At 50.4% G+C, this 25,479-nt stretch overlaps 1 protein-coding gene across 4 annotated transcripts in view; it reads right to left on the bottom strand.

Annotated features, from left to right (window-relative positions):
- The window catches only part of MMP17 (matrix metallopeptidase 17), an 83,772-nt gene extending 63,333 nt beyond the window's left edge, over positions 1–20,439 (bottom strand). Inside the window, exon 1 of one of the 4 annotated variants that reach the window (XM_030025857.1) lies at positions 20,416–20,439. In XM_030025857.1, the coding sequence (XP_029881717.1) occupies positions 20,416–20,424 (9 nt within the window). In that variant the 5' untranslated portion in view covers positions 20,425–20,439. Of the gene's footprint in view, positions 1–3,672; positions 3,937–4,501; positions 4,691–5,359; positions 5,384–20,415 lie in introns of those variants that run through there. The other 3 variants (XM_030025855.1, XM_030025853.1, XM_030025858.2) reach the window with 3 other exon arrangements.
- Positions 20,440–25,479: the final 5,040 nt, after the last annotated feature.

Genomic DNA, 25,479 nt, shown 5'->3' with positions numbered 1-25,479 from the left:
ATTAAATGCTTTCACAGGAGCCTGTCTATTTGAAAGCTTCCAGTCAGCCTTTTGTCAAGCCAATTTAGTTTACATTGTACTTTGGCTTCAAAAGGTACCTTAAAATGTAACCAGCACCTTTTTTTTTTTTAAATTTTTTTTTTTTTTTTAAACGTGGTAGCTTAACTTTCTTGGAGAGAATTCATAGACCTGGGATGGCCACTGCTCCATACAGGAAGGGAATAAAGTGCTTTAATGGCAGAGGGGGCGAGCAAAGCTCCTCTCTCCAATGCTGTTGGCCTGAATGCGTTATTGTTTAGCGAATCTATTGAGCATTTTGTCCTCAAAGACTTGCCATTTTAGAAGGCTGAATGAAGCTCCAACTGGGATTATCAATTTTTAATTTCCCCATTAGCAGAAACAGAAGGTTACGAGTCTGGTAGTTTCTCCCGATAGAGGGAACAGCCTATTTCCATACAAGGCTTTTACTTTAAGGGGGCTAATTATCCCAAGCCTTGAACCAGGAGGTAAGCCATGTCTCAGGGACACCGTGCCTGACCCCAGGTGCTTAAATGCAGCAATTTAGGAGGGTTCCTGGCTTATCCCGGGGCAGCTGGGAGCGGGAGGGCGGCTGGACCGGGATGTGCAGCTGCACGTGGGCATCTGGCAGCGACAGCAGCGGGATGCTCCTGCCCTCCCGCAGGCAGGAAAAGCACCCCAGAAACACCAAGGAGGAGCCCGTTCCCCAGGCCTGGGCGGGCTTCTGCTTTGAAATTCAGCACCTGGGAGATGCGGGGCACAGACTTGTAGGAAATTGCTGCTCCTCCTGCCCCTCCGCTCCCTGATGTGGGGACACAGAGGAACCTCTGTCTGATCCCAGGCCCACCGCAGCCAGCTGGGGGGGGGGCACAGCGTCACAGGGCTCTGTGCCACCCCGGCTCTCCCCACAAGTGCATCCTTGTCATTCAAATGAGAAGCTGCCACAAAGGCGAGGGCCCTGCCCTGAACAAAGAGCCGCTTGGGACGGCGGCAGAGGGGGATGCGGGTCCGGGTCCGTGGTCTCCACCGATGAATGCAAATGCCTCCGTCCCCAGAGAGCAACTTCTCTGGGAACAACACAGACGGGCTTTGTGAGCGGGAGGCCGAGAGAGGCATCGAGAGAGGCGTTGCTCATACGCAAGCCCCCAGGAATGCCCAGCAAGCCCCAGCTGGAGAAACGCCTGGGGGGCACGCACAGACCTTCCCCGTCACCCCTGACCACCCAGTCAAGAAAAAGCAGCTCACGGCCTTTTTTTGGCACCCGCGCTCTTGCAACCAAACTAAAACTTTCCTGGCACTCCTGCATCCCTTGGCCACTGACGCCAGAGCCCACGTCCACAAGGGATGATCTCGGCGATGCCACCACCACCACCACCCCGCTGCCAACTCCCATCCTGCAAGCCCAGTTCCAGGGCAAAGCATCTCCTTCGGGGCCAAACTCGCTCAGCCTTGGGCATCAGCCCGTCCCCAAGCCACAGATTTTGCCTGGCACCCGGTGTCCCACCGCACAGCTGCCGTACCCGCAGCGGGCCGCAACGCAGCCCAGCGGGCAGGAGTTGCCTGCTTAACAGCCAGCTCCTTCACAAACCAGCAGGTCTCCAGGTCAACACCTTCGGTGTACAGACTCCACCGCGCCAGCTCTTCCGAAAAATAAAACTTGAAGGTAGACCTCCCTTCAGACCTGGTTCGAAGCCCAGCGAAGTGAGAGCTCTTATTACTCGGTTACTACTAACGTATATAAAGTTTTTGCTGCTTGCACCCCTGAGACGCTCAGGCCCAACAGCCATAAAAAGATGCAATTTGTGAACGCTGGGCACCGTGGTGAGGAGGGGTTGGGGGGTTTACTGTAAAGGCAGCAGTGCAAAATGCAAAGTAGTAAATCTCAAAAGCGACGTACTAAAATTCAAGGGAAACACTCAAGTCAAGCTCCGTTCCATCTGCTATTTTATGCTCTCTTTGTTAGAGCAGCTAATGGAGAACAATAAAAACATTAATAATCAAGCTAGATTTATAAACTGGGCAGGATATTCCACTAGTAATGAAATCTGGAGAATCATTCAATATTATATTGCTTTGGGCAGCACTCTAACAAGAACTGCCTTTGAATTATAGCCCTCTTTCGTTTTGCTGAACTTTAATTTGGCCCAGCATCACTGTTTCATTTAAAACAAACCCATAGCAGGACTGGAGCAGAGGATGTGGTTCGGCGGCACAGTCGTGCTCGATGCTGAAGGCCTGTCGGCTGCAAGGGGGAACTATTTGGGATGTAAAAGCTCTGTTGACATTGTGCTCTATTTACTGCAGAGAATTGCTGGATATAATTTTCAAAGGTTAGTGGAGCTTTCTATTGCCATGGTTTCATGCTTCCTAGTTTTCAAATATTTGGTTGAAATGCATCACAGATCTTTAATTTCTTAGTTGCTTCATAAAAGCGGATGTCAAATAATTCTTCTTAGAGCTCTGATTTCCCACACAGTGCTATTTTCCTGACAAACACCTCTGAAAATACCTGGCATTTTCTGCTCCCTGCTGCTCATTAGAGGGCATAAGCACAGACCTGCTTTACAGTCAACCCCTTCATAATCCCACTAGCGCCGTCTGGAGCCAGAGACATGTGTTTGCCCCAGCAAGCACACCCACTGGAGGGGAGAAATCACCTGGACACCCATCTGATATCCTCTACTCTATACTTCCCAGCATAAATAGAGCTTGGTCTTAAGGTAGGACTCTCTAATCTCTTTCTCACGCAGTTCACTTCTGCACCGTTATCACCATTCCCGACACCTTTTGCTTTGCGAGACTGCCACAGCTCTTCGGCATGGTTTTGAGCTACCGCTCAAATCCAGTCCAGGACAAAAAAAGGTACCTTAATGCCTGAAAGTTGTCAGCGATAACTAATAAGCCCCCTCGAGTATTAACATTTAACCTGTAAAAGCTGAGTGCAGCATGTACGGTAGCAAGGGTAAAAGCAGGTCAAAGATGAAGTTTGAGTCAAATTGATTGGGGCAGAATACACCAAGTCGTGTGCTGTTTGCATGAAATATTAATTCCAGCTTTAACATTTGGTTATAGAGGAAAGCAAATGCACCATAATGCTGCAGATGTACCTTATTTTCCCCACATTTTCTATTCTGCTAGGAACCAACGGGGAACGATACTCTTTGTCCTTCCCGGCAGGTGTTTGAGCAGGAGCCTGCGAGCCAGAGCACGCGCTTGGCGGCCGAGCCTTGGTGGCGGAGGCAGCGTCCTGGCGCACTGCTCCGTGCGAGCCCCGCTCGTTAGATAACCCTGCCGTGCTGCAAATCCTCCCTCCCTCCTTCACAGCAGCGCGCAGGCAGCGTTTTGAAATTTGCTGAATTTCAGGGAATTTCTCCAAACTGGCGGGTCCAGCCCCAGGACTGCTCGCCCACGCCCAGCCACAGCCAGCTTTCCGACACCCGGGGTCTGGCGTAGTCGTGGGGCTTCTCTGAGCTACGGCTGGTATCAGCTACAAGAAACTTTTCCTCCTCCAGGAGAAAAGCCTCCATCTCTTCCCTCTCAGAGGGGATGGCGTGAAGCTTTACAGACCTGCCGGCACCGTGACCTGGCAGGGACACGACCTAAGCCCTCGCTGCCTGCTAAAACCTGTCACCTCCCTGCAAACTGAGCGGGCACCTGTGAGCGGAGAAGCAGGACCACGAGGATGCCCACGCTGTGCAGACCACCGCAATGAAGTCAACCCTCCACCCGCCGCCAGCGCAGAGCAGCCCCTAACGCATCCCCGAGCGTGTCCCGGTCCTCCGGGATCGCTCTTACTCCAAACGTGCCATTTTAGCCGGCTTGCTGGCCGGAGTTCTTGTGGCTCTGCTGCAGGCAGAGAAGCCCTTGAGAGAGGCCAGCCCTTTCTCAGCGCCTGAGAAATCACCATCCATGTGGGAACGCTGGTGGGGCCATCACCCCGCAGATGCTGGACTGGGGGAAAGTAGGACCACCGCACTGGGGTGCGGGGGGGCACAGAGCGCGGGGGGGGGGGCATGCAGTGGTTGCAAGGGGACACACTGTACAGCGGGTGCAAGGCAGGGGGGACGCTGGCTTCAAAAGGGCTGCGTGCAGTGGGTACGGGGCGGGGGGCACTGGGTGCGGGGAAGGGGGGTAAATTGGACCCTTCCGTGGGCCCGGGCGGGCACCAGGTGCAACGAGAGGCACCGCGTAGGGAGCGCTGGGGGGAGGGAGTGGGCACCGGGTGTAAAGGGGCACCGAGCAGCGGGTACAAGCTGGAGGGCACTGGCTGCAAAGGGGGGGGGGGGGGGGCACCGAGCAGCGGGGCGCTCCGGGGAGCGTTTCCCAGCCGCCGGAGCTCGCCCAGCGGCGCGGGGGCCGGCGATGCCCGCAGGTGGAGGGGGTGTCGGGGGGGACGGACACGCAGAGAGGCGGGTGCCGGGTGGGGTGGGAGCGGAGAGGAGCCGGGGGGGGGGGGGGGGGGGGGGTGTCGCGGATAACTCACAACTCCCCGGGTGATGTCTTCCGCCGCGGGGGTCGGCGCCGCGGGCGCTTCTTGCCACGCCAGCCACAGGGCGACCACGAGGAGCATCTCCCGGCGGCGGGCGCGGTGCCGGGCGGCGGGGCTCAGCATCCCCCCGCGCCCCGCGCCTCCCGCCGCCCGCCCCGGCAGGGCCCGGCCCCGGCCCCGCGCTGGGCTCCGCCGGGCCGCCGGGCTCCGCGCCGCATCCGCGCTCCCGCCCCGGGCTGCGGGCGCTGCCGGGGAGGGAGGGAGGGAGGGAGGGTGGGAGAGAGGCGGGGGAGTAGGGGGGGCTCCGCTCCGCTCTGCCGGGGAGGTTCCGCTCCGCTCCGCGCTGCTCCGCGTCCGCGCTGCCGGGGAGGCTCCGCCGCCGGGGCGGCTGCGGGTGCGCGGTCACATCGCCCGGCTCCCGCAGCCCGCGGAGCGAGAAAGTTGCTTCAGGCGCCGCCGCGGAGCGGAGCAGAGCGCGGTTCGGCTGCGGCTGCTGCTGCTGCTGCTACCCGGGGCCGCCGGCGCTCCTGCCATGCACCCCTCTGCGCCCGGCCGGCGGAGCGCCCCGGTCAGCGGAGGAGGAGGAGGAGGAGGAGGAGGAGGAGGAGGAAGGGATGCTAATGAGGGAGGCGGTGTCCCGGCTCCGGCGGGGAGGGGGGGCCGGCAGAGCGCGGTCTGGCCGCGGGGCTGCGCAGCGCCGAGCACCGGCACCGCTCCCCGCCGCGGCTGGCAGGGGAGGGCTCAGTCCCTGAGGGCAGGTTGAGTCCCATCTCAGCTTTGGATCTGCCTCCGGCTGAAATGCCCCAGCCTTCCCACACGCTTCTTTCTGAGCATCAAAATCTATTTAAGTACCTGCCTCATCCTCCGAGCCTTTTAAGGTGCCGTGGAAAAGGCCGGGTGGTTGGTGCGTCTCCGACTGACATCCAGTTTCAGCAAGACAAATGTCTGGCTTGTCCCCATAAACAGCATAATGGGATCCTATGGCCTCTGCGGCGTGTCCTCCCATGAGAGCTGTGAATCTGCCACATGCTCTGACAGGCCAGATGGCAGGGGACATCCTGACATCTCCAGCTCCTGCCAGTTCAGGATGAAAATGTACTTCATACTTAGCATTCGTGTTCCCCACTTCCTATTAGCACATTAATATACTCAACAGCTTTGGAAATGATCTTTAAAGCTGTTTTAAAACAGAAACTGTAAATGCACTCTTAGAAAAAAAAAGATAAATAAGAAATGGAAATAATGAAGAATTGGCAGAGATGAAAAATTGTTTCTAGATGCTGCTGGGGCAAAATTGTAATGGACATTGATATGACACCTTCTGCACAAATAGATTAATTCAGCAATGAACCGTAGCTGCTTCTGGAGCTATTTAATATCAGGCAGGACTAGAGCAAAGCAGTGGAGGAGAAAAGAAGAAATCTGTGTCCAGAAGAAACTGGTTAAAGAGAATTGACAGGGAGACCTCGCTTCCGGAACGCAGGCGAGTTTGCACTACCCTGTGTCCCCGTGAGCTGGGCTGAAATTACTGCTCCAACACCAGCAAAATCGGAGGGAAAAACCCTGGATTACAGGGCTCAGAGCCTCACCAACTAGAGCTACCTGTTGTAGCTCAAGAGCTGTTATCTTGAGAGCTTTGCTCCTCTCTACAGCAAAGTTCAGTTTCTTAAAAAGCCCAGCAAAGCCTGGCCTCTGGTACCGCAGGTGCAGGAAGGGGAGTTCTGAAGGGCAGGAGCTCCCCATGCCCCACGCCGAGCGATAGGGCTGGCAGCTCCCGCTCACCATTTAATTTCACTTTGGAAAGATGTCCACAGCCACCTTGCCGCAAAGCCCCCATCTCCCAGGGGGTGGTTCCCCCTCTCTGTACGTCCCTGTCGCCTTTGCAGGACTCGCTCCTCCTTTGTGCATCTCCTGCTGCCCCCGTCTCATCCCGTCCATCCCGCAGCTGCTGCTGCTCTCGGGAGAGAACTCTTTCTCGCTTCCGATAACTGTCACACCAGCCCCGATGAGACAAAGATTATTAAATTGCTCTATTCCAGAATCCACTGCTCTGAGCAGAAAGCAGCGGCCACCCAACACCCCACGACCTTTCCCGGGTTTTCCAGCAGAGAAGCGTTATCCCGGGCAGTCAGGCCAGCCTGACATTGCTTAGCAACATCACACGTAGTAATTTCCTGCTAAGCAGCTCCAGAATCTCTTATTAGGGATCATTTCTCTTGGCAGTTGGCATGACTGTGGGCAGATCAAAGTGGTCCTTGGGAGGGAGGCAGAGGCAGCACAGCCGGCACAAGGCTGGGAGGAGCGAGCAGCAGCGACTCAAAATCCTGGAGTTTAGGACAAGCCTACAGCCCTCGGGGTCAGCAGCTTCTGCAGTGACAGCCCTGACAGGGTGAAAACTGCCAGCACAAGTTCCCTAACCTCAGTAAAGGACATGAAATGGGTTTAGGGTTATCACTGACAAATACTTCAGCATCTGGAAATGCTTTCTAGGGGTTTCGGGCTCTTTTATGACTGCTCAGCACAAAAAAGCCTCTCTCCCTCTATGTGGCACAGTTTGCGCTCTAGCCTGGTCCCTGTGCTGGGCAGCCCGCAGCTCCAGGGCTTGGTCCTACACCATATCCACCGTGCCACCTCTCCTGCACTGGCCACATCGTCCTGTAGCGACAAGGTTACCTCAGCTACCTTCCTCGTGTTTCTGGAAGATGTTGCACGCTTCACCCTGACCTTTAATCCTGTTTTGCAGATGAGGGCAACAAAGAATAAAGGTTCATCATGGGCAGCCTGTGAGCTGTTGGACCAAAGATAAAGTCTAAGCCCACTCCAGCTGGAAGAGTTTTGCTCTTAACTTCAAGGGGTCAAGATTTTAGGGCACATGCTACCATTTTATCTTCACCTCCTAGGTCATCCTCTCACAGCAGCACATCAGGGACAAAATTTTCACGGTTTCCATCAGACCAGGTGTTTTAAGCAGATTGACAGCAGGGCAAATGGAAGATGCTGCTCCATGTCAAATGTACTTTAATCCTTTTAGATTCTTTCCTGTGGCATGAAATGTAAGAGCGTACCCATTTTTACCAAATGTAGAACATACTAAAACTTGCCTATTGCAAGAGAATACTTTTCCCACAGCCATTTGTCACGTACATGTATTATATACAGGCAGAGGCTGTAATTGCAGAGGTTTGGGTGTTTGTAGAACATTTCACTGCAGCAGGCTCGACCCAAGCTGCCAGCTCCATCCTCCCACTGAGGAGCACCATGCAGAAGCCCAGCTTCCCACCAGCTCTCCTTTGCACAGCCTCCTGCCTCCAGCATAGCAGGAAGGAGTTCACCCCGATTGGGATAGATCAGATTTTGGTGGAGCAGATAGTCAGATAGCCCCAAGCAATTTAAAAAAAATAAAAATAAATAGGGTCTGGTATCATCTATTCCTGGTAACAACCACCATTGGGGAGGACTGTAGTGTTAGGGTAGCTGCAGCTATTATAATGAGAGCGAGGACTCACAAGCAGCACTGCCCAAATTGAGATTTTTGAGCCTCCTTTAGCACCAGTTGCTCTGTGGCAGATGGGAACCGGTCCCCAGGAGATGAGCTTTTAACACTGGGCTCAGTTAGCAAGGGCTGGATGGACTCCCTGCTTTCTTGGAAGCGGGGTTGCTCACCTGCACGGGGGGATTTTTAGTTCCTGGGTGGTCAGGACAGTTTTGTCTGCAACTTGAAATGCCCAAGTGCTGCCTTAGCCCCCTCTACACGCAGCAAAAGGAGAGGTGTGCGTGGGGGTGAGGAGGGCACCCATTGCTCTCCCCTGCTGACGCAGGGCCCGGAGCAATCAGCTTCAGGGGGCAACGTTTCAGCTAGTGGACATTCGGTGGGATGGGCAGCATCCTTGGTCCTGCTCAGTGGAGCACCTCAGCTCACAGCTCAGGATTCTTACTCGCATCCCAACCGCTTTGGCGTGGGCTCGGGTCCAGGGCTGTGATCCGTGCACCTTCCTCCAACTGGGACTGGAGCAGAGCCACGTGCAGGGGAGGAGTTGAACGGTTCTGCAGATCTGGCCGAGATTTTCAAAGAAAACAAACAAACCCCGCAGAGTTTTTAGGTGGCCAAATCCCACTGAATTTTCCAGCCTCTGACTTCTGCAGTTGTCAATACCTGCTCTGTTTCACCATCTGCCCAGGTATTGGTTATTAGCATCTGTGTTGTGACAGCACCTCAGAGTCAGTCTTGCACCACAAGAACCTACGATGTGAATAATGATATACACTGGATGAGCAGAGGCTTTGTCCATGCCCTAAAGCTATTCGGAGTAATTCCCAACATATTTATAAACATTTTTAGCAAGCACTTATGAGACAATATGGCAGATTTCTATGTGTTAATCAAAAGGTGTCATAAATTACAATACCAAAAAAGTCTACAACCATGCCATGTACAAACAGCAGGGAGAGATTCTTTAATAGTTTAAATTTATTGCATGAGATTTCCTCCTCCAACAAAACACTGCTTGATCATCAAGGCCCAAAGAAATATCAGAGAAGATCTAAACCCTCAGACTGTTGTAGGGTATGTATTCAACTTTAAGCATATGAGTGATCATGCTGACATCACTCTAACCAAATGAATGTAATAAAAGTACATCTCTTCCTGGGAAGGTGGAAGCTATGCACAATATAACGAGGCAGATCATATGGCTGCCATCAGCTCCTTACAGCTGCAGAGAGCAGAGTTAGGCAATATGAAGAACCTAGTTAGAACAAACTGAACTGCGAATATTTTTTCTCTCTTTCCCTTTCAGTCAATAAAAAAAAAAACAACCCACACCTCAATGGCACAGGTTTAACTCCACAATCGTGTCGTAAGAACAATTCGGGGGTAGATGGAGTTTTCATGCCATTCATTACACAGGAGAGTTACTAAATAGAATTTATTTAAGGAAGGAACAGCGTGATGATTTTAATTCTGTTAAGTGTAGCTTCCAAAATGCATTCTTTATGCTTCATTTGTTGCAAATGAATGACTCAGTTAAAACAGCATTTCAACACATTTTAGCCAAAATATTTGCTTTACACAACAACAAAATACAGATAACTGCAATCATCTGTAAGTAAGAACAAGAAAACTGACAGACACAGCAGATGTGTTTATTGTGATACCTATAGTCTTTTCTAGCACAAAACTTTTATGCAAAACAAGAAATGCTAGTAAAGCTGATTTGCAAGTTCACATTTCCCTGATCTGCCTGTTATTGTCAGTGTTTGAAAAAAAACTGTAAACAAGTACACTATATTTGTTTTCTTTCCACATGCATTCCAACCAAAATACATGTACTTAAAATATTTTCAACTTTGTGCACCAAGATGGTGAGCGTGAGTCTAAAATGTCATTATCTTCTAACTATATATGCTACGTGCAAGATGAAAATTTTTCCTCTCGCCGTCTTTAGTATAATTAGCATGTATGACAACATTCAGACGATTTAATTTCCCAATTACACAGCTATACTGAAAATATCCTTTGCATTAAATATGCAGCAATTCTTATCAGTAGATACTCTACAACTTCTTCTGCCCTGTTACATCACTGCAGATGCTCATGTTTCAGCAAGTTGAGAAAGGATAATTTTCTGCCCTATCAACCAAGGAGACAGAAATTGCAGTGCCACAGCGGAGCGGGGGCCTGGGCCGATGCGGTGCCCCCTCTCCGGGAGCAGCCACTTCAATGGCACACGTGGCATTCCCAAGGGGCAGCCACATAGCACGGGCTTCTTGCTGAGCCCAAGTGGTGAATCAGTTTATGCTGTGAAGTGTGAGAATGAGGACATTTGTGATATTATCCTGCTGTTCTCCTGGAAGCTTTGGTAGCCATGGGAAAAATCAGTTACTGGAATCTAATTTGCTCGCTTGTAATTAATATCACCCAGAAGCTACTTATTTGCTTGCCTACATTTAGGACTGTTGGTGACCAATGATAATAAAAAAAAAAATCAATCATTTTTCCGAGACCAATAGTAGACACCTAGTTGTGTAAATGTTAAGTATTACTCATGGCAATTTTAGAAATTTTTCTTTTCCATGAGTAAAAATGAAGAGGAACAGGGCATTTACAGATGGCTTGGGAGTATACAGCTTTTTTTGCTTCCTTGTTCTCTGATTGAAAAACCAACCTACTGACATTTCTTCAATACCTCGTATGAAAGGACGGAAGCCAAAGTCAGGAGTGGGGAAACCAGTATTTTCCTGCAGGGCAGGGCTCCGGAGCAGAGGGATGCTGCAGAGATCTTTGCAGCGCTCTTGGCCACAGGAGTCTTGTTCTCTGCATAATCACACACGAAGGATCTCCAGCATCTCACGGACATCCGTCTGCCAGTTCCAGCTCCTCAGCCCAAGGCGGCACCAGCCATCTCCCCTCAGAGCTCATCCCACTTGAGCCCACTAACAACACAGCTTAGACCTAACTCACTCTAAGGTCTAAATCTTGCAGATTTCTCCCACATACCACCTGAAAAATGCAGCTTTCCCTGGCTTCCCGCTCAGCTGCAGGTCTCCCCAGCTTGCTTCTCCTCTGCTGTAAAGCCCTTTTATCTCTCGCTGCCAATCACGCTCCTGCAGGTACCTGTATCAAATGCTGTTTCAGAGGTCTTTTTCCAAGCCTATCGCTTTGACCATCTCTCTGCGCTCCTCTCCGAGCGGCTCTCTGCTGAATTCTGTATATCAGATCAAACATAAACTGCTTGTCTTTATTTCAAAGGCTTGCACAGACAACCCTGCTTTGTCTTTTATTACTCATTTAGGACCAAGAAATCCGCTCCCTCCTCCAGCTGGCCGTGAAACCAGCCTGTCTCTTCCTTAGCTAGGCTCTCAAACAATCGTGCTCACACTTTTGTCCATGCTGTCCCTACTGCCTGGGGATTTTTCCTTCTAAGCAAACCCAAGTCAGCTGTGCTATCCTCCCTTTGCCTATGAATATACCCTATAAGATCAGGACCTGCTCTCCCCCCTACTGTATTTTTTCCAATACAACTCTGCTCCAAGAAGATGAGCAGGATTTATTTTCTAGTTTCCTTAATCTCCCTTGCTTGCAGGCATGCCTTGTTTTTTGTCTTCTCCTGGGTAAGAGAGCTGTTTTTTTCCAAGTTTGTGAAACATGAGGTCATCTTAATCTACTGCTGGAGTCCTTTGGCACTATAGTGACGTCACTGATGGCTACAACATTTAATAAGTCAGCTCACAGCCACATTGCCACCAAGCAGATGCAAGCACACACCACATCACACAACACTGGCCGCTTCTGCCTCCCTGCTGCATCGTACGCTTCTCACAGAACTGTGTTTAACACCCATGAATTATAAAACAGTACAAAAGAGGCACACGTTCTCCAGGCTTAGCTTTGCTGCAAGCCTCCCCAATACAGCAAAGCCTTAATCAAGATCTTGTAATAACGAGCCAAGTAGAACGGGCCAGACTGCCACGTAAAGCAAACTAAAATGCAATTGTCTCTTCACTAGCAGCATTCCCATCCTTGTTCCCATTGCTTTTTAATAACATCGACATCCTTTCATGCACTGTCTTGTTTAAGCAATGAAAAGAAGTCCAGAGGTTAATTAATAAGAAGTAGAACATAGTCGGTTTACTCAAAAAAAAAAAAAAAAAAAAAAGAGCCCAACAAAAAAACAAGAAGCAAAAAAAATATTAAAAGCTACAAACCAGCATTTGATGGAGCTTTCCAGTGGAAAAAAGTACTAATTTTAACATTCTTTAAACACAACAGACTGTCCTTTGGCTTAGGAAAACCATGAAACCTTTGACCTGCTTTTATAATGCTTTAATAAGCGTTTGTGCTTTCTGTCAGTCAGGAAGGCAGCAAATTGCGTGGCATACTTCAAAAGCCAGTAATCCGTTATATGCACGCATAGACCGTACCCTACAGAGGCAGATAGGCACTTTAGTAACGGCAGAACATCTCAGCCATATATCTATATGTTTACATATCTATAAATCTAGCCATATGTCTTCTTTCAACATATGATGTCGATTGGCAGCCTTTCTAGAGACCTGGCCCAGACATCTGGGGCATTTTGCTGGCAAGGTCAGTAAAGCTTCTAATGCAATGCTTTCCATCGTGGAGTCATGGGTGATGAGTTCACAGGCCTCAGCTACATGCTGTGCTACAGTACCCCCCACCTGCAAAGAGCACATGCTGCATCGGGGATGCTTGCCCTGATCTCAGGTCCTTGCTCTGCTCTCTACGCTGTTCACCTTCTGGGTTTACCCCCAAATTCTTCCTCTGCCCAGCTCCTCCTTATATACATCCTGCCAGCTCCTCGAAGTCCCTAATAAATGGGGTTTGACTGCAGTGCTATTCCCCGCTCCCCACCGAGTTCAGTTTTCTCTTCTTGGCCCTGGCTGCTCCTCTTGGAGGGCAACAGTTATTTAAGGTGCTGAGAGTCCTGGGTTTGAACTCTGGATAAATCCTGGTGCCCTTCACCTTCTAGTTCTGGGAATCTCATTTCTAGAGAGACAGGGATTACTTGGTGTTCAACAGACAGCAACAAAAAGCATTCAGATGTTTTATGGGAAAGGACTTAAGACTGATCATACCCTTCTTTTCAAGGGAAAATGTTACCAGAAAAGAAGAGACGGGAAAGAAACTGTTCGTGAGGATGGGACAAGCAGAAAGGACATTAAAACAGAAGGTGTGAGGTAGACATTATGGAAAGCTGTAAGAATAGTGAAGTATTCAACCCCATTGCCTGGGAAGGCTGTGGGATCCCTACCACCAGACCAAGAGGCTCTCAGGACCAGCTCAGGCATGGCTGGCCACCTTGGTGCAAAAGGACGGAGAACAGTCTCCTGATGCTCTTCCTAGTCTTGTTTTATATTTTATTTCTTCTGCTCCTCACCTGACCTGCATCTTCTTCCCTCTAAGATCTTCATGAGGAAAATCAGCCATTAGCCTAAGGCCATTGTTGCATTCATACAGATACAGTCCCAGATGCTTACCCTATATAATGGGATTTAGGAGCCCGAATTTTCAAATTCAACTTTTTCTTCAGTAAGCAAAGAACCTTTCAGATGTGTTTGAGCCACATGTTAGGATTCAGAGCTGAACACTTACCAAATTGCATGTCTAGAAGTTTTCCCTGGCCCAGTTGGTTACAAAGCCCAGCTGGCAACCATGGAACCCGTTTTGAAATGTCAGCAAAACCCAAGGATATTTTGGAGCCAGTGTTGCAAATTCAGGGCTTTTTCTTGCTATAAACAATTCATCTCTTGGAAGTACATTGCCCACAAAGCTAACATGTCCCTTAGCAGAGCTAAGCACAACCTAAGGACAGCTGCCAGTGCTGCTCAGCTTTCCTGTTAATGCCCTAATGGGAAAACACTGTATCTCTCAAGCAAAGCTATTCCAGTGCATCAAATCCAGACCAATCAATACTTGCAAGGCTGCTTTCTCCACAGCCTCCTCTAGACCTTCTCAGCAAACCTACAACCAAAGGAAAGTTTAACCCACTTGATCAGTCCTCCCTGCTTGAAGCCTGCAGGGAGAGCATTGGTTAAATATGTTTACTATGAAACTTGTTCTTGGTGGCAAAACTCATATTTTGCCTTTGTGGTGATTCTTACCCATGGTAGTTTCCATCAAGGTTAAAAGTAAGTGGCTTCTGTTGGAAGACGAAGGCTTCACTACTGGAAACACAAGGCAAAGACCCAAGAGGAACATCCTTCTCTTGCTCTACTCTCCTGTGGATTGATGAAGGGTGAAGAACGAAAGCCCCATTCAGACTGGAAGGATTATGCCTCTTTATGTCATAGGCATGTGAAATAAACAGTAGCCTAGTTTGTGGAGCAGCTTGGAGAATTTAATTATTTCTCAGGATTCGACTTTAATGACTCCTTTCTACTTTCTACTCCCTGGATCCTAAGCAGCTAGTTATGTCATATTGCTTTAGAAGCTGAAGCTGCAGCAGACAGAACAGCATCAGACCTGGGAAAAAAAGAAAAAAAGAAAAAGGAAAAAACCCTAAACGGTTTTCCTTTACCAAGAACAAACGTATGCAGTAGCACAGTGCTTTGGAAATAAATTGCTCATGAACCTTCTGGCTTGAAGCTACCAGTAAATCTTCCTGTTTGCAATGATGCCCAGGTATATATGGCAAAAAATCTCACTGCTCTATTAAAGGTCTTACTGAAAAGTCTCCCTGCTTTACAGAAAAGCTCTTATTTACCCCTTGTGTCCTCAGAATAACAGATTACAACAGCTCCTGGCAATCACAACACAGCTCAGCTCTATGTCCACACTGCAGACCAAAGTGCATTACATAGATTGCAAGCTGTTACATAAACCAAACTTTTATTATGGTGGTTATAGCAGCAAGATGTCCAAAGGGATGTTTTATATACAGCCTCTCTCTGTGCTTAATCGAAGTACAATCAAATGCCTTTTTTTTTTTTTAAGCTTCACTAGAGAAATGTTTTATTATTTTTAAATCATCCAATACTTTACCACTAATTCCCTATGTTATTAAAGCTTGAATGAGGAGACTAGGGTCTAGTTCTTGCAAATCCTCAGTCAATTGAGTCTGGGGTTTCTAAAGCCTCAGTGCTGATTCAGACCTGAACCCATTGCAACTGAACTGTCAGAAGACAGCTGTCACTGGACAGGAGGCTCAAAACTGACATTGTTGTCCCTGTTTTGGCCTGAGAACGGGCAGCTACATTGCTTGGGAGCAGGACAGAGACTGCGGGCAAGCAAATGACCCTTTGGCTTGGAGATGCTGCGTGAGATTGGGCACAACCAGCAGCCCCTGGTCACCCACATCTGACAGCAGCATCGTGTTTCTCAGAGGCTTCTTGAGGAAGATACAGGACAGAGCATGAGATATTCAGTTAATGTGGCAATGTGCCTTTGGAAAGAAATTAGGCTGTTACAACAAAGGTCTGGGATCCCAGATCCACTGGCTTCCAAGAAATACCCTGGTCCTGACCCACACCAGTGGCTGATGATACTCCGCGCAGCCGCACCCCGTGCGTGGGAGCAGTCAGAAGCGTGCACGGACACTGGTGCGAGGGCTCTGTGACGGGTGTGCTGCATCGGAGCACCCTAAATACCCATCTCCTGCCTCACAGCAATGCACATTATCCCACATGCACCCCCCAGGAGCTCTCAGTGCACACAAGTCCCCTCCCAGAGGACAGAAGCAACTTTCCCCTGCCCAGGACAAGCCGGCTGTCTCCTGACAGTAGAGCTATACTTATCGCTGTCTGGTACAATTAGGCTTATTCCTACTTGTAATTTAATTTGTGCAAGAATGCTAGTTCAGCACAGGAGTTTGCGTGCATTTGTGGCTCCTTCCATTAGCGGCCCTTTGCAGTCACTCAGACAATGGCTGCGATAGGGCTTTGCCTCATCCCTCCTGGAACGATGCTTAGAGGCATCTGAGGCTCAGCAGGCACAGGGCTGGTTGGGACTGGGGCAGGGACATGCCCAGCCTTGCCCCTGGATGGGGGGGGGACCCGCTCAGGGTCACAGGGCAGGACACTTGGGATCAGCCAACCCTGCCATGACCCCGCACGGCAGCGGAAGCCACCAGCCAGGAGCCCTCTTGTCTCTTTTGCGCTAAGGGCAGCTAGAATTAAGGGATAGGTAGAGATGGGTGGCAATAGAAACAGGAGAAAAGGAGAAGGGGGGGGGGGGGGGGAAGCTGCTGAAAGAAGCCTGACATATACAACACCATGGCAATCAGCCAAGGGCCCCCTTCCCATGAGGTTTGCTGGCCCACAGGACTCAGGCGAACCCAAAAGGGCACATGCTTCACCAGCCAAGTCTAGACAATGTTGTGCTTCACTTGGGGAAAGGAGGAGGGAAAACACCCAAGTAGAAATCAGAATACGATTAATGCAAATCAGTATTTGTGGGTGCCCGTGATGTTTCACTGATCTTTATGTATTTCTTGTGGGATCAGGAACACCTTAGGTACCGTGAGAGGATAAGAGTTCTTGACTAAAGCAGATCTCCTGACATCTATCTTTCACATCCTTTGCTCTGCATACAGATACTAGATGTGGGAAAGCTATTGTATCCCTCTGACAAGCTTTTCCTATGAAAAAAAAAAAAAGGTATTTCCTTAGCTTTCAAAAAAAAACCCCTATTTGGAAAATAAGAGACCTGTGGAGATCTGATTTGAAATTCATCACAGCTCCTGCTCCAGAGACATGCCTAAGGACAGATACTTCAGAACATATGAAACTCTTTTCAAACTTAGCCATGTCCTGCCTGTCTGTTTTGCTCTGATATTTGCTTCAAGAGCATCACAGGGGCTGCTACAAAGATTTTAAAAGTAGAAAAGACCCCTTTGGTGCTAAGAGAGGCCCGTGGTCACTTAGAGGAATAAAGGCACAGCATTGCATCAACAGGGAATTTGAGAGATAAAGTGTTTTATTTGTAGAAACTAGCAAAAAACTCCCAAACAACCCACTATTCACAATAACCTGAGAAATTAAGATGATTACTTGTGTTCCTCCCCCCTTTTAAATAATCTTGACAAAACAAAACACTTTTCCTTCGTTCTGATGCTTAAAGGACAGCCATAAAGATTTAACAGTTAAAACAGAACCATTTATTTCAAAAGGTTGTAGTAAAAGATATATAATTTCAGCAGCAATTGCCTGTGGGCAGTGGAAAGAGAGCTGCTGAATGTGCCATCAGCAGAGAGATTGAAGAGAGGTTAAAGAGGAGAGCTGGGAGAAGGCATTCACCTTCCCGAATGGGCCATAAAATCTAATGACTGACTGCAGCCAACTAAAAAGCAAGAATATTTCCATTGTGTATCAAAATAACAAGCAGGAGGCTTGCTGGAGCCCTGAGGATGCTTTAGAGGAGCATCTAACTTGAAGTGCTGTTTTATACAGGGAGCAATGCAGTCATCACACACCACAGTCAAAGTGATTAGCCCCATACCGGGAGCTGAAATCCAGCACAACCGTTGGCCTCCTTAGGTAGCGCTGTGTCGGTAAATTGAGAAATCTAACACTGAAAACCCTGCAGTCTGCCCAATTATTAGGCATTGACTGTCTTCTTCCCCTTGCAGGTTTCCTGGTGCCCACCTGAGCCCATGAGCTCCCAGGGACCTGGCTCAGTCTCAGCAACCTTGTTCCCAGCCGGACAGCAGGTGAAACACTTGGAAAGAGCTTACACGGAGTAAGCACAAGCAGAGGCATGGTCACCCCCTAACACGAGTATTGTACCACTAGCCAACGCGTACCAAAGGGACAACCAGAAGGCAGGATGGGCAGCGTTGCAGAGGGAGGGAAAGGGACAGCCTGTCCCAGCGATGGAAGTAGGTTATAGCTGGGCGCTAACAGACGCTTTGAACAGAAGTTTTGTACCTTCCCAAATGCCAAAGAGCTGAAGTTCATTAGGCGATGACCCCCGAGACCACCCTGCGGCCACCGTGCCTTGGGGACAGGGAATGACACCGCGCATGCCTCCGATCTGCTCAGAGGCAGCCTGGTTATTTGGTGTTAGTCCTGGCACCAAATCCCCACCGAGCAAAAGAAATTGTCTCTTAAAACATTGCACCAAGCGGAGAGAGGGACACACAACAGACCCAGCTGGGTGGGATCCTTTGGCAGCATAAGGCAGAAAACATGACTCCATGGGTGCCCATCACCCTGACAGAGAGGGGCCGCTGCTTTTCCCAGGCACTTCCAGGTGGGAAGACACATTGTGTTGACCAAAGCCCGAGGTGATGAGAGCAGCTTTGGGGCTTCAGGTAACAGATTTATGCCAGAAAAAAGAAACCCAAATAAAAAGACTAGCTGAATGTATTTGCAGCATTAATAAATTGTTTAGGAGTCAGGGAGATGCCCCCATGTTTGACATGCTTCACACACCAGTTGTCCGCAAGCTTAGCCCAAGTGAAAAGCGCATTTCAGTTGCGCCAGGCTTTGTCGGGTGCTCGGCAGTTTCTGGAACTCGGGTATCTCCCCAGAGCTCTGTCAGATCCAGGTTATTCCCATCACTGGATACTTGGGCCCCAAGAAAATCATGTGGGTGGGAAGGAAGGATGGAGGCAGGATTTGGAGGCAGCAGTGTTCCAGAGGAACGAGTGACAGCACAGGCAGATGCTACTGGAGAAGCAGAAGTAGCAGCAGGGGAGGCTGAGCACCCAAAGGCTTTTCCTTGTGGCCGTGGGCATGCCCAAAGTGGGGGCTGTTCACGTGGGGGAGATGCAGACAGAGGAAAACCAGAACCTCTTCCTAGGCAGCGACCAGAAGGAGAGAGAGATGCACCTCCAATGATTGTGCAAGCCATAAAAAGGAGAAACTCTCCAAAGCCACTTGCCACACTGCCTGTTGCAAGCCTGGCAGTGTTTAAACTCAGTAAGTGATGCTCCAGGTCGGCCACGTGCACTTTATGAGAGTCAGGAGCCAAAGAGCAGCTCCTTGTTCACAGATTTACAATGCCACAGATTTACAGCACCATCTCGCCCAGAAAGCTGCTTCAGGACATATCAGGGCACGGTTCCCCATCAGCCTCCTCAGCTCCACCACGGCCAGAGCCACCCAGCCAGGGGCGCAGGAGCATCCCCCATCCCAGGGTGGGCTCAGCCCTGCCGAGGTCCTGCTTTACACAGATAAGTGCGGTGCTTTCTCGGTGCTGCTGTTGTAGCTTTTTTCCTCTGTTTCCATGCACCACCACCACTCCCCCCAAGGCTTTTCCTTTTCCTCACAGCCCCAATCACCTTTACAGCCACAATCAAGAGGACAGAAAAATTTTGCCCTTGTATAAGAGGTGGAAATTCTTTCAAAAGCAGCAGAGAGAAATCTCCTTTTATCGACACCAGTAACAGAGAGGAGGGAAACAGACCCACTGCTTTATAGAAGATTTATGTACATAAATTGCACACAAACACAGCAAAAGCCTTGCTGGGCTCTGCACGGGGAATAGCCCAAAGAGCCTTCCCGCTCTGCTCCGCAGCTTCCAGCCGAGCTCTGCCGGAGCCTGCAGCATTGAGCCCAGCCCCAGACTTCCCCTCCACAGCGTTTCCCAGAACCCTCGAGAGCTTTACCACCCTAAGGCAGTCAAAGAAATGGCAATTACTCCAGGCTGCTAAATGGGACATGGCACTCGCTGCTCTGGAGCAGTTTAAGGGAGAAAATATGTTACACAGCCCCAGGTGACGCTGCAGCAGCAGCACCCCGGGCACCCAGCGGCAGAAGAAATCTGCCAAAAGTGGTTTTCTAGTTTATCAGAACTGAACAAGGAGGTGGCGGTGAAATGTGGGGGTTTCTGCAACTTCTCAGCACCCGGGCACCCCTTTGCTTGGGCAGAGCTGTGGCCATGTCATCCCAGGCCAGAGCAGGTTTCTGCCCTGTTCCCAGTCAGGATACATCTCATTTGAAGCACCCTGAACGCCCAGGAGGACGAAGAAGCTCCACTACTCTGGAGCACTCAAGAGAGGGAGCAGCGGTCAGGTCTGTCACTGCTACAGCAACCAGTGACCAAACCCCAGAAAGAACCGCGTGACAACAAATACAAGAAGAAACATATCACTGAAACCCACTGTGGAGCTTATAGAAAAAAAGTACCTGAAGTGCTAAGAAACCAGTTGTTAAAGATTTTCTCTTATCTGAGAGTTAGATACTTGGGGAACTTCTTTTGCAAAAAAGATTTATTTTTTTTTTTTAACATTAGTAATTTTCTTAAAAGTTTTCTTTAAAGGAAGACTCCACACTTCTAGAAAAAAAAAAAAAAAAAATCTACCCTGAAGAAGTAGAGCCACTTCATTTTCGGGTCCTTTACTTTCTGCACTTCCAGATCACTTTCCCTTTTCCTATGTCACTCTCACCCCTACTCTCACACTTAATATATGTATAGAAATTATACAACACACATTTAGCTTTACCTGTACCATTTCCCTCGGACATGCTCTCCTACATCTCCAAGCCACGCTTGCTCCGTACCTCCCCTCTTCTGTTGTGCAGGATCCAGCCAGTCAAGGTAGAGATGGCACAAACACATCAACCCCCAGCCGGCTGTGAGCCATTTACTGCAAACTCTCAGGGGCTTTATTCCTCCGCCCTGAGCAGCTGGGCCCCATCACTCGCCCTGAGCTGCCTCCCAGCCCCAGCTCCTCCATATTAAGCAATCAGACATGTCAGACCTTACAAATCTGTATCACCCAGGTATGCAAACCAACAGATGTGGCTTAAGAAAAATCTTACTGAGGGGTACAGGCCCCCCACCTGCAGAGTGTGAAGGGACTGATGCTGTACTTAAAATTGCTGAAGATTTTCTATAGATGTAAAAGGACGTTAATTTCTTTCCTTCTGTTTTTAACATGCTTTGAGCTGTTAATTTAAAAAAAGGCTTTAAACTAATCGGAATTTTCTACCAAAAATGTACAGCTTCATAGTTTAAAAATATGAGCGAGGGTCCTGCCTGCCTCGTGTTTAGCAGCTCACCTTGCACACGTGGGGCTAAAACCTGACCTTTTCTGGGACACGGCCTCCCTGCATAGACCTCGGATACTCTGCAGTGGATGGATGGGGGGGTCAGGGATGGTCGCTGCGTTTTATGGATGGAGAAATTCAGCCACAGCTCCGTGTTGGGCGACTTGGCTGGGACCAGGGCTGCAGAGCACAATCCCCGCCCTGAGGGCAGCTGGGTGCCAAGGCTCCCACGGGGGAAGGTCCCACTGGAGCTGGGGCCAGTGCTGTGTCCCAGGCCCTGTGGGAGCTGCTTGGGAGCTACAGCATGCTCTGGGTGGCAGCAGCTCCACCGGCACAGGCAGGGCAAGGGCAAGCACACTCCGAGATGTTGGGTACGCTTATATTTCAATCTATTATTTTTTATGAAGAAATAAGAGGGTTGAGTCAAGCTTTATAGCTCTCCTTTAAAAGTTTGGCTTTCTAAATGATTTCATTTGGGAGAGGAGAGAAATCTTTCCCAAGCAGGGGAAGGCTGGAGGTCAGCGGATGGGGCATCGGCCTCGATGGGATCCCAGTCATCAGGTGCGCAGCGGCCAGCAGCAGAGGCAGTTGTGAAAAGAAGTCAGATATCCCAAAGGCAAAGACCATTTCAACCACCACATTGTGCCTGGCACTGCTGGAAGATAGGAAATGCCTCCAGGGACAGCTCAGCCCTGGTTTTGTAGCCCGTGCAGGGCTGGGGCCAGCTCCTCCCTGGGGAAATGGCCCCCAGTGAGAGTCTCAGGCTGGGGTGAACCTGCTGGGTCGGATCCTGGCACTGACAGGTTTAGTTAAATCTTGTGTTTTGAGCTGAAATGCATAAAACAAGCTGAAGAAAATGAACCATGGGAGTTAATGATAAGGTGAGAAATCTGCCCAGTAAAACCAACTGCCTTGGGGCCTCCTGTGCATGAAAGGACTTGAAATGGTGCTGTAGCAATGGAGAAACAGTAGAGTTCCGGGAGAAATCCCAGAGAAACTTTGTTTAAACTTGGAGTAGTTGAAAAAGCGATAGGAAAACTGGTACAGAAAGCTTCATGCCCTGGGCCTGCTGCCACCCGTGTGTGTCCCCGTCCCCACCTGGGGTCCTGCTGATCCCACGGAGGTTACATGTGTGCACAGCCTGCACCAGGACCAGGCTGCTGTGCTCTCCTCTAAAAATGCTCAGGTACTGCTCAAAGTCCGAGGATAGCTCCTGCCTGCACTGCGGTAGCGTGGTTGGTGCCCATCACTCGTGTGACATGAAGGTTAAATGCACCTGTGGAAATTGCTGTTGATGGGTGTGTGCCAGTTTTGGTGCAGTTCTGCTAGAGAAGACATCAATGCCTGTTTTTCCCACTGCTGTTCTCAGTATCCCCAGGTTGGTGGCAGGGCTGGGATCTGGCTGCCGGCACTGGCAGGACTGTGGGAAGCTGCCGGTCCAGGGGCTACCCCAGCTGGGCTGTCCCAGCTCTCCAGTCTGCTGAGCACGGGCTTTGCACGTCTTTCCCATACGCATAGTCAGTGATGCTAATGCAAAATTTGGGGTTTCCCACAGGATGCACGCTGCGAGTGCTCGGCACGGTGTTCACGGCCAGGGATAATACAATAATTTGAGCAAGAGCTGTCCAGGGCTCTTGGAAATGTCAGCCTTGTACAGCTCTGGCGTGCTGGGGCTGCATTTCCCTGCCTGCAGAGCAGGCAGGGAGTTAAATGTCAATACTTGTGAGTCTCCTTTGGCAAGCATTCAGGGCTTTCACTGCACGGATACCCACCCCGCTTCCCTCTCCCCAGGATACCCACCTACCCGTCCTGAGAGTCGGACACTGCAGCCGGTCCCCATGCTTGGGGAGGAGGTGGCTGGAGGGGACCTGAAGGTTTCCAGGATGCTGGAGGAGCCCAGACAGTAAATCTAGGCTTCTTGGCTCCGTAAGCAGCCCAAATCCAGCCGGAGCACGTCCGAGTGCCTACCGAAGGTTTGTCCTGCAAGGCCGTGCCTCGGGCATTGCAGAACAAACTCCCGCCGTAGGACAGCCGGTTTCAGGAAAGCACGTGGGTCCCGCACCGCGAGGGGTGACAGGCACATCACGTCGGTACTCGGCTTCTCACCTCCCACGCAGCATCCCACTGATGCCCCACTGAAAACACCCCCCAGTGTGCCCAGTCTGACCATCGCTCTGGGTCTGGCCTCTCTGCTGGAGGCTCGTCAGGATGGGAGCAACCTTTCACTGAACACAGGGTGCCAGAACCCGGGGGGGGTCTCACTGCAGAGGCCACCAGCGAATGTCCCAACCCCCAGGTGACGGCAGCACTGCATCCGCCCCGCAGGGGCTGTGCAGAACTCAGCCTTTTCCGAGAAGCCTCATGCGTGGGTCAAATACTTGGGCCAGAGGTCTGAAAATCCCGTCTTCTGACAGCTCATCTTCCTGCAGGCTGGAGAGTAGTGTGACACAAGGAAAGGCGCCTGATCCCCATTATAATGCTAATCTCCTATAGAGAGTGACGTGGAGTCCCTCTGACTCCCAGTAGGAGCTGAGTAGCATCCTGTTAATGAAATTATAACCATGGCTCACACAGTGCATTTCTGCTGAACACATCTGAAATCTCTTTCCCTCAGAGGCTACATAACCAATGCCTGGGAGTTATCTCGCTGCTGTTATAAAAGCAACACGATTAGAGTGCTGAAGCTAATTTAAATCCCGTTGAATGCTATTGTAAAGCAGCAAGAGACAAGCCGGTATGTAATGTGTCATTGAGCCATCCTCAGAGTGGGCACGTCAGTCTGATACCCAAAAGTTTAAGGGCTAAATTCAGAGAATTTAACACAAATTGCAAATCCTGCGTGAACAGGTTCTGTTTGGTGAGACTTTCAGGTACTTAACGTACAAGTCTCATTTAATTGTGTGACCACTTGAGGACTCTTAGCCAGCCACAGTGAAGTATCTTCTTGGATCCTCAGTTATCCTGAGCATCCTCTGGGTACGGTGGCATCTCTGCTCCCAGTGTGAGCAAGGGATGTGGAGCTGGGGGAAACGACCGTGATAAATCTGAGCACTGGTAATGAGGTCAAAGTGGAGTTTAATTGTACAGGTCGGTTTTGTTGGAGGTTCTTCTAATCCCTTGCTCTATGGGCTTTGTAGGGATTTGGTGTGGGGGTGTGTTTTAAGAGCTGTGTTTTGTAGATCTTAAAGAAGTGTCTCAGCCTCTGCGCTGCCGAAAGGCAACGCCGCTCCCACGCACAGCCAGGACATCACCCTGGGAGAGCCAAAGCGGCCCCTGCACTACAGAGCAGTCCCGTCAGCCCAGATCGTGACAAGCAAACCAGGCACTGAGCTAAGAGGTTTTGTCTTGACCTTTACTAGCTGCTGCAACACCCCAGAGCTCCGGCAATTGCCACCTTGCAAAGCCTGAGCAAACAAACTGCCGATTCAGCGGGGAGAAGCGAGCCGGTCAGTACCCGAGCACGACAGCAGACTGCAGCATTCAACTGCTCTCCCGAGCCTGGTGTCGCAGAGACGGGCTCCTAACATTTGCATTTTATAATTGTTCCTGCACTACGAAGGAGGGTTGAATCCTGACTTTTTCTCCTCTCCCTTTCCCTGCGCACCTGGGGGCAGATCGCAGAGATGCAGCCGGGCTGGGTGGGTGGTTTTCCGTGGTGCTGAGCAGAGGGCTCCTGCCCTGCGGACAGTCACAGAGCGTTTTGTTCCATCTCGAGCCAGCCCCATCACTGGCTCTTGGCCATGCTTGACATGGATTTCATTCCCCACTCCATTTTCCCCCCTCTCCTGACACTATCAGGATGCCCTCACTGGGCCGGCAGGCAGCGTTGCATGAGTTTCAGCCCCTCATGGGAGCTTTGTCCTGGAATTGCTGCCCCTGGTCTAGCCAGCTCATGATTTCCTAGTGTGTAATTTAACATCCTATGCCATAAAAATATAAGTGTGGGGAGGGGAAGAGGAAGGAGAAATGGCTACTGTGAGTAACAAGGAAGGGATCCCAAAGCCTGGGAGATCATCTGTCTTTATGTCACTAAAAGATCAAGCTAGATCTTCGCCAGGGTAAAGCAGCTCAGCTCTCTACTCCATCGCAGGTGTCCCGTTGCTTTTGCAGCCCCAGACTTGGCTCGGCCACCTGCACAGCAGGGTTGGCTGCAGAAGCTCCTGTGTTCCCCCGAGCCGGCTGCTCGCTGCCTGGGGCCGCTGCCTGCAGACCGCAAGGGTAAGAAGGAAGGTCACCTGCCTTGCAGGTGACATAAACCTTACCCTGGGTATGTCCCTGCCCCATCAGCTGTTTCAGAGGCTGTAAAAAAACCTGTTTGGTGTTGAAAAGAGCAATAAGTAGCCAGAGCTTTAAAACAAGCTTGGCTTTAGGGAGCCCCCTAAAAAGGCAGAGGCCATCACCAAAGCAAAGAGGTGAGGGGGTCTGCCTTCTCGGCTGCCCACCCGCGAAGCGGGGCTGATACAGGCTCGCCGAGGGAGGTTCGATGGATCTCCTCAGCAAGAGCTGAATGAAGGCCA

The sequence above is a fragment of the Aquila chrysaetos genome, chromosome 9 (assembly GCF_900496995.4).
Source record: "Aquila chrysaetos chrysaetos chromosome 9, bAquChr1.4, whole genome shotgun sequence".
Lineage (NCBI taxonomy): Eukaryota > Metazoa > Chordata > Aves > Accipitriformes > Accipitridae > Aquila > Aquila chrysaetos.
This window is presented reverse-complemented; position numbering and strand designations above follow the sequence as displayed.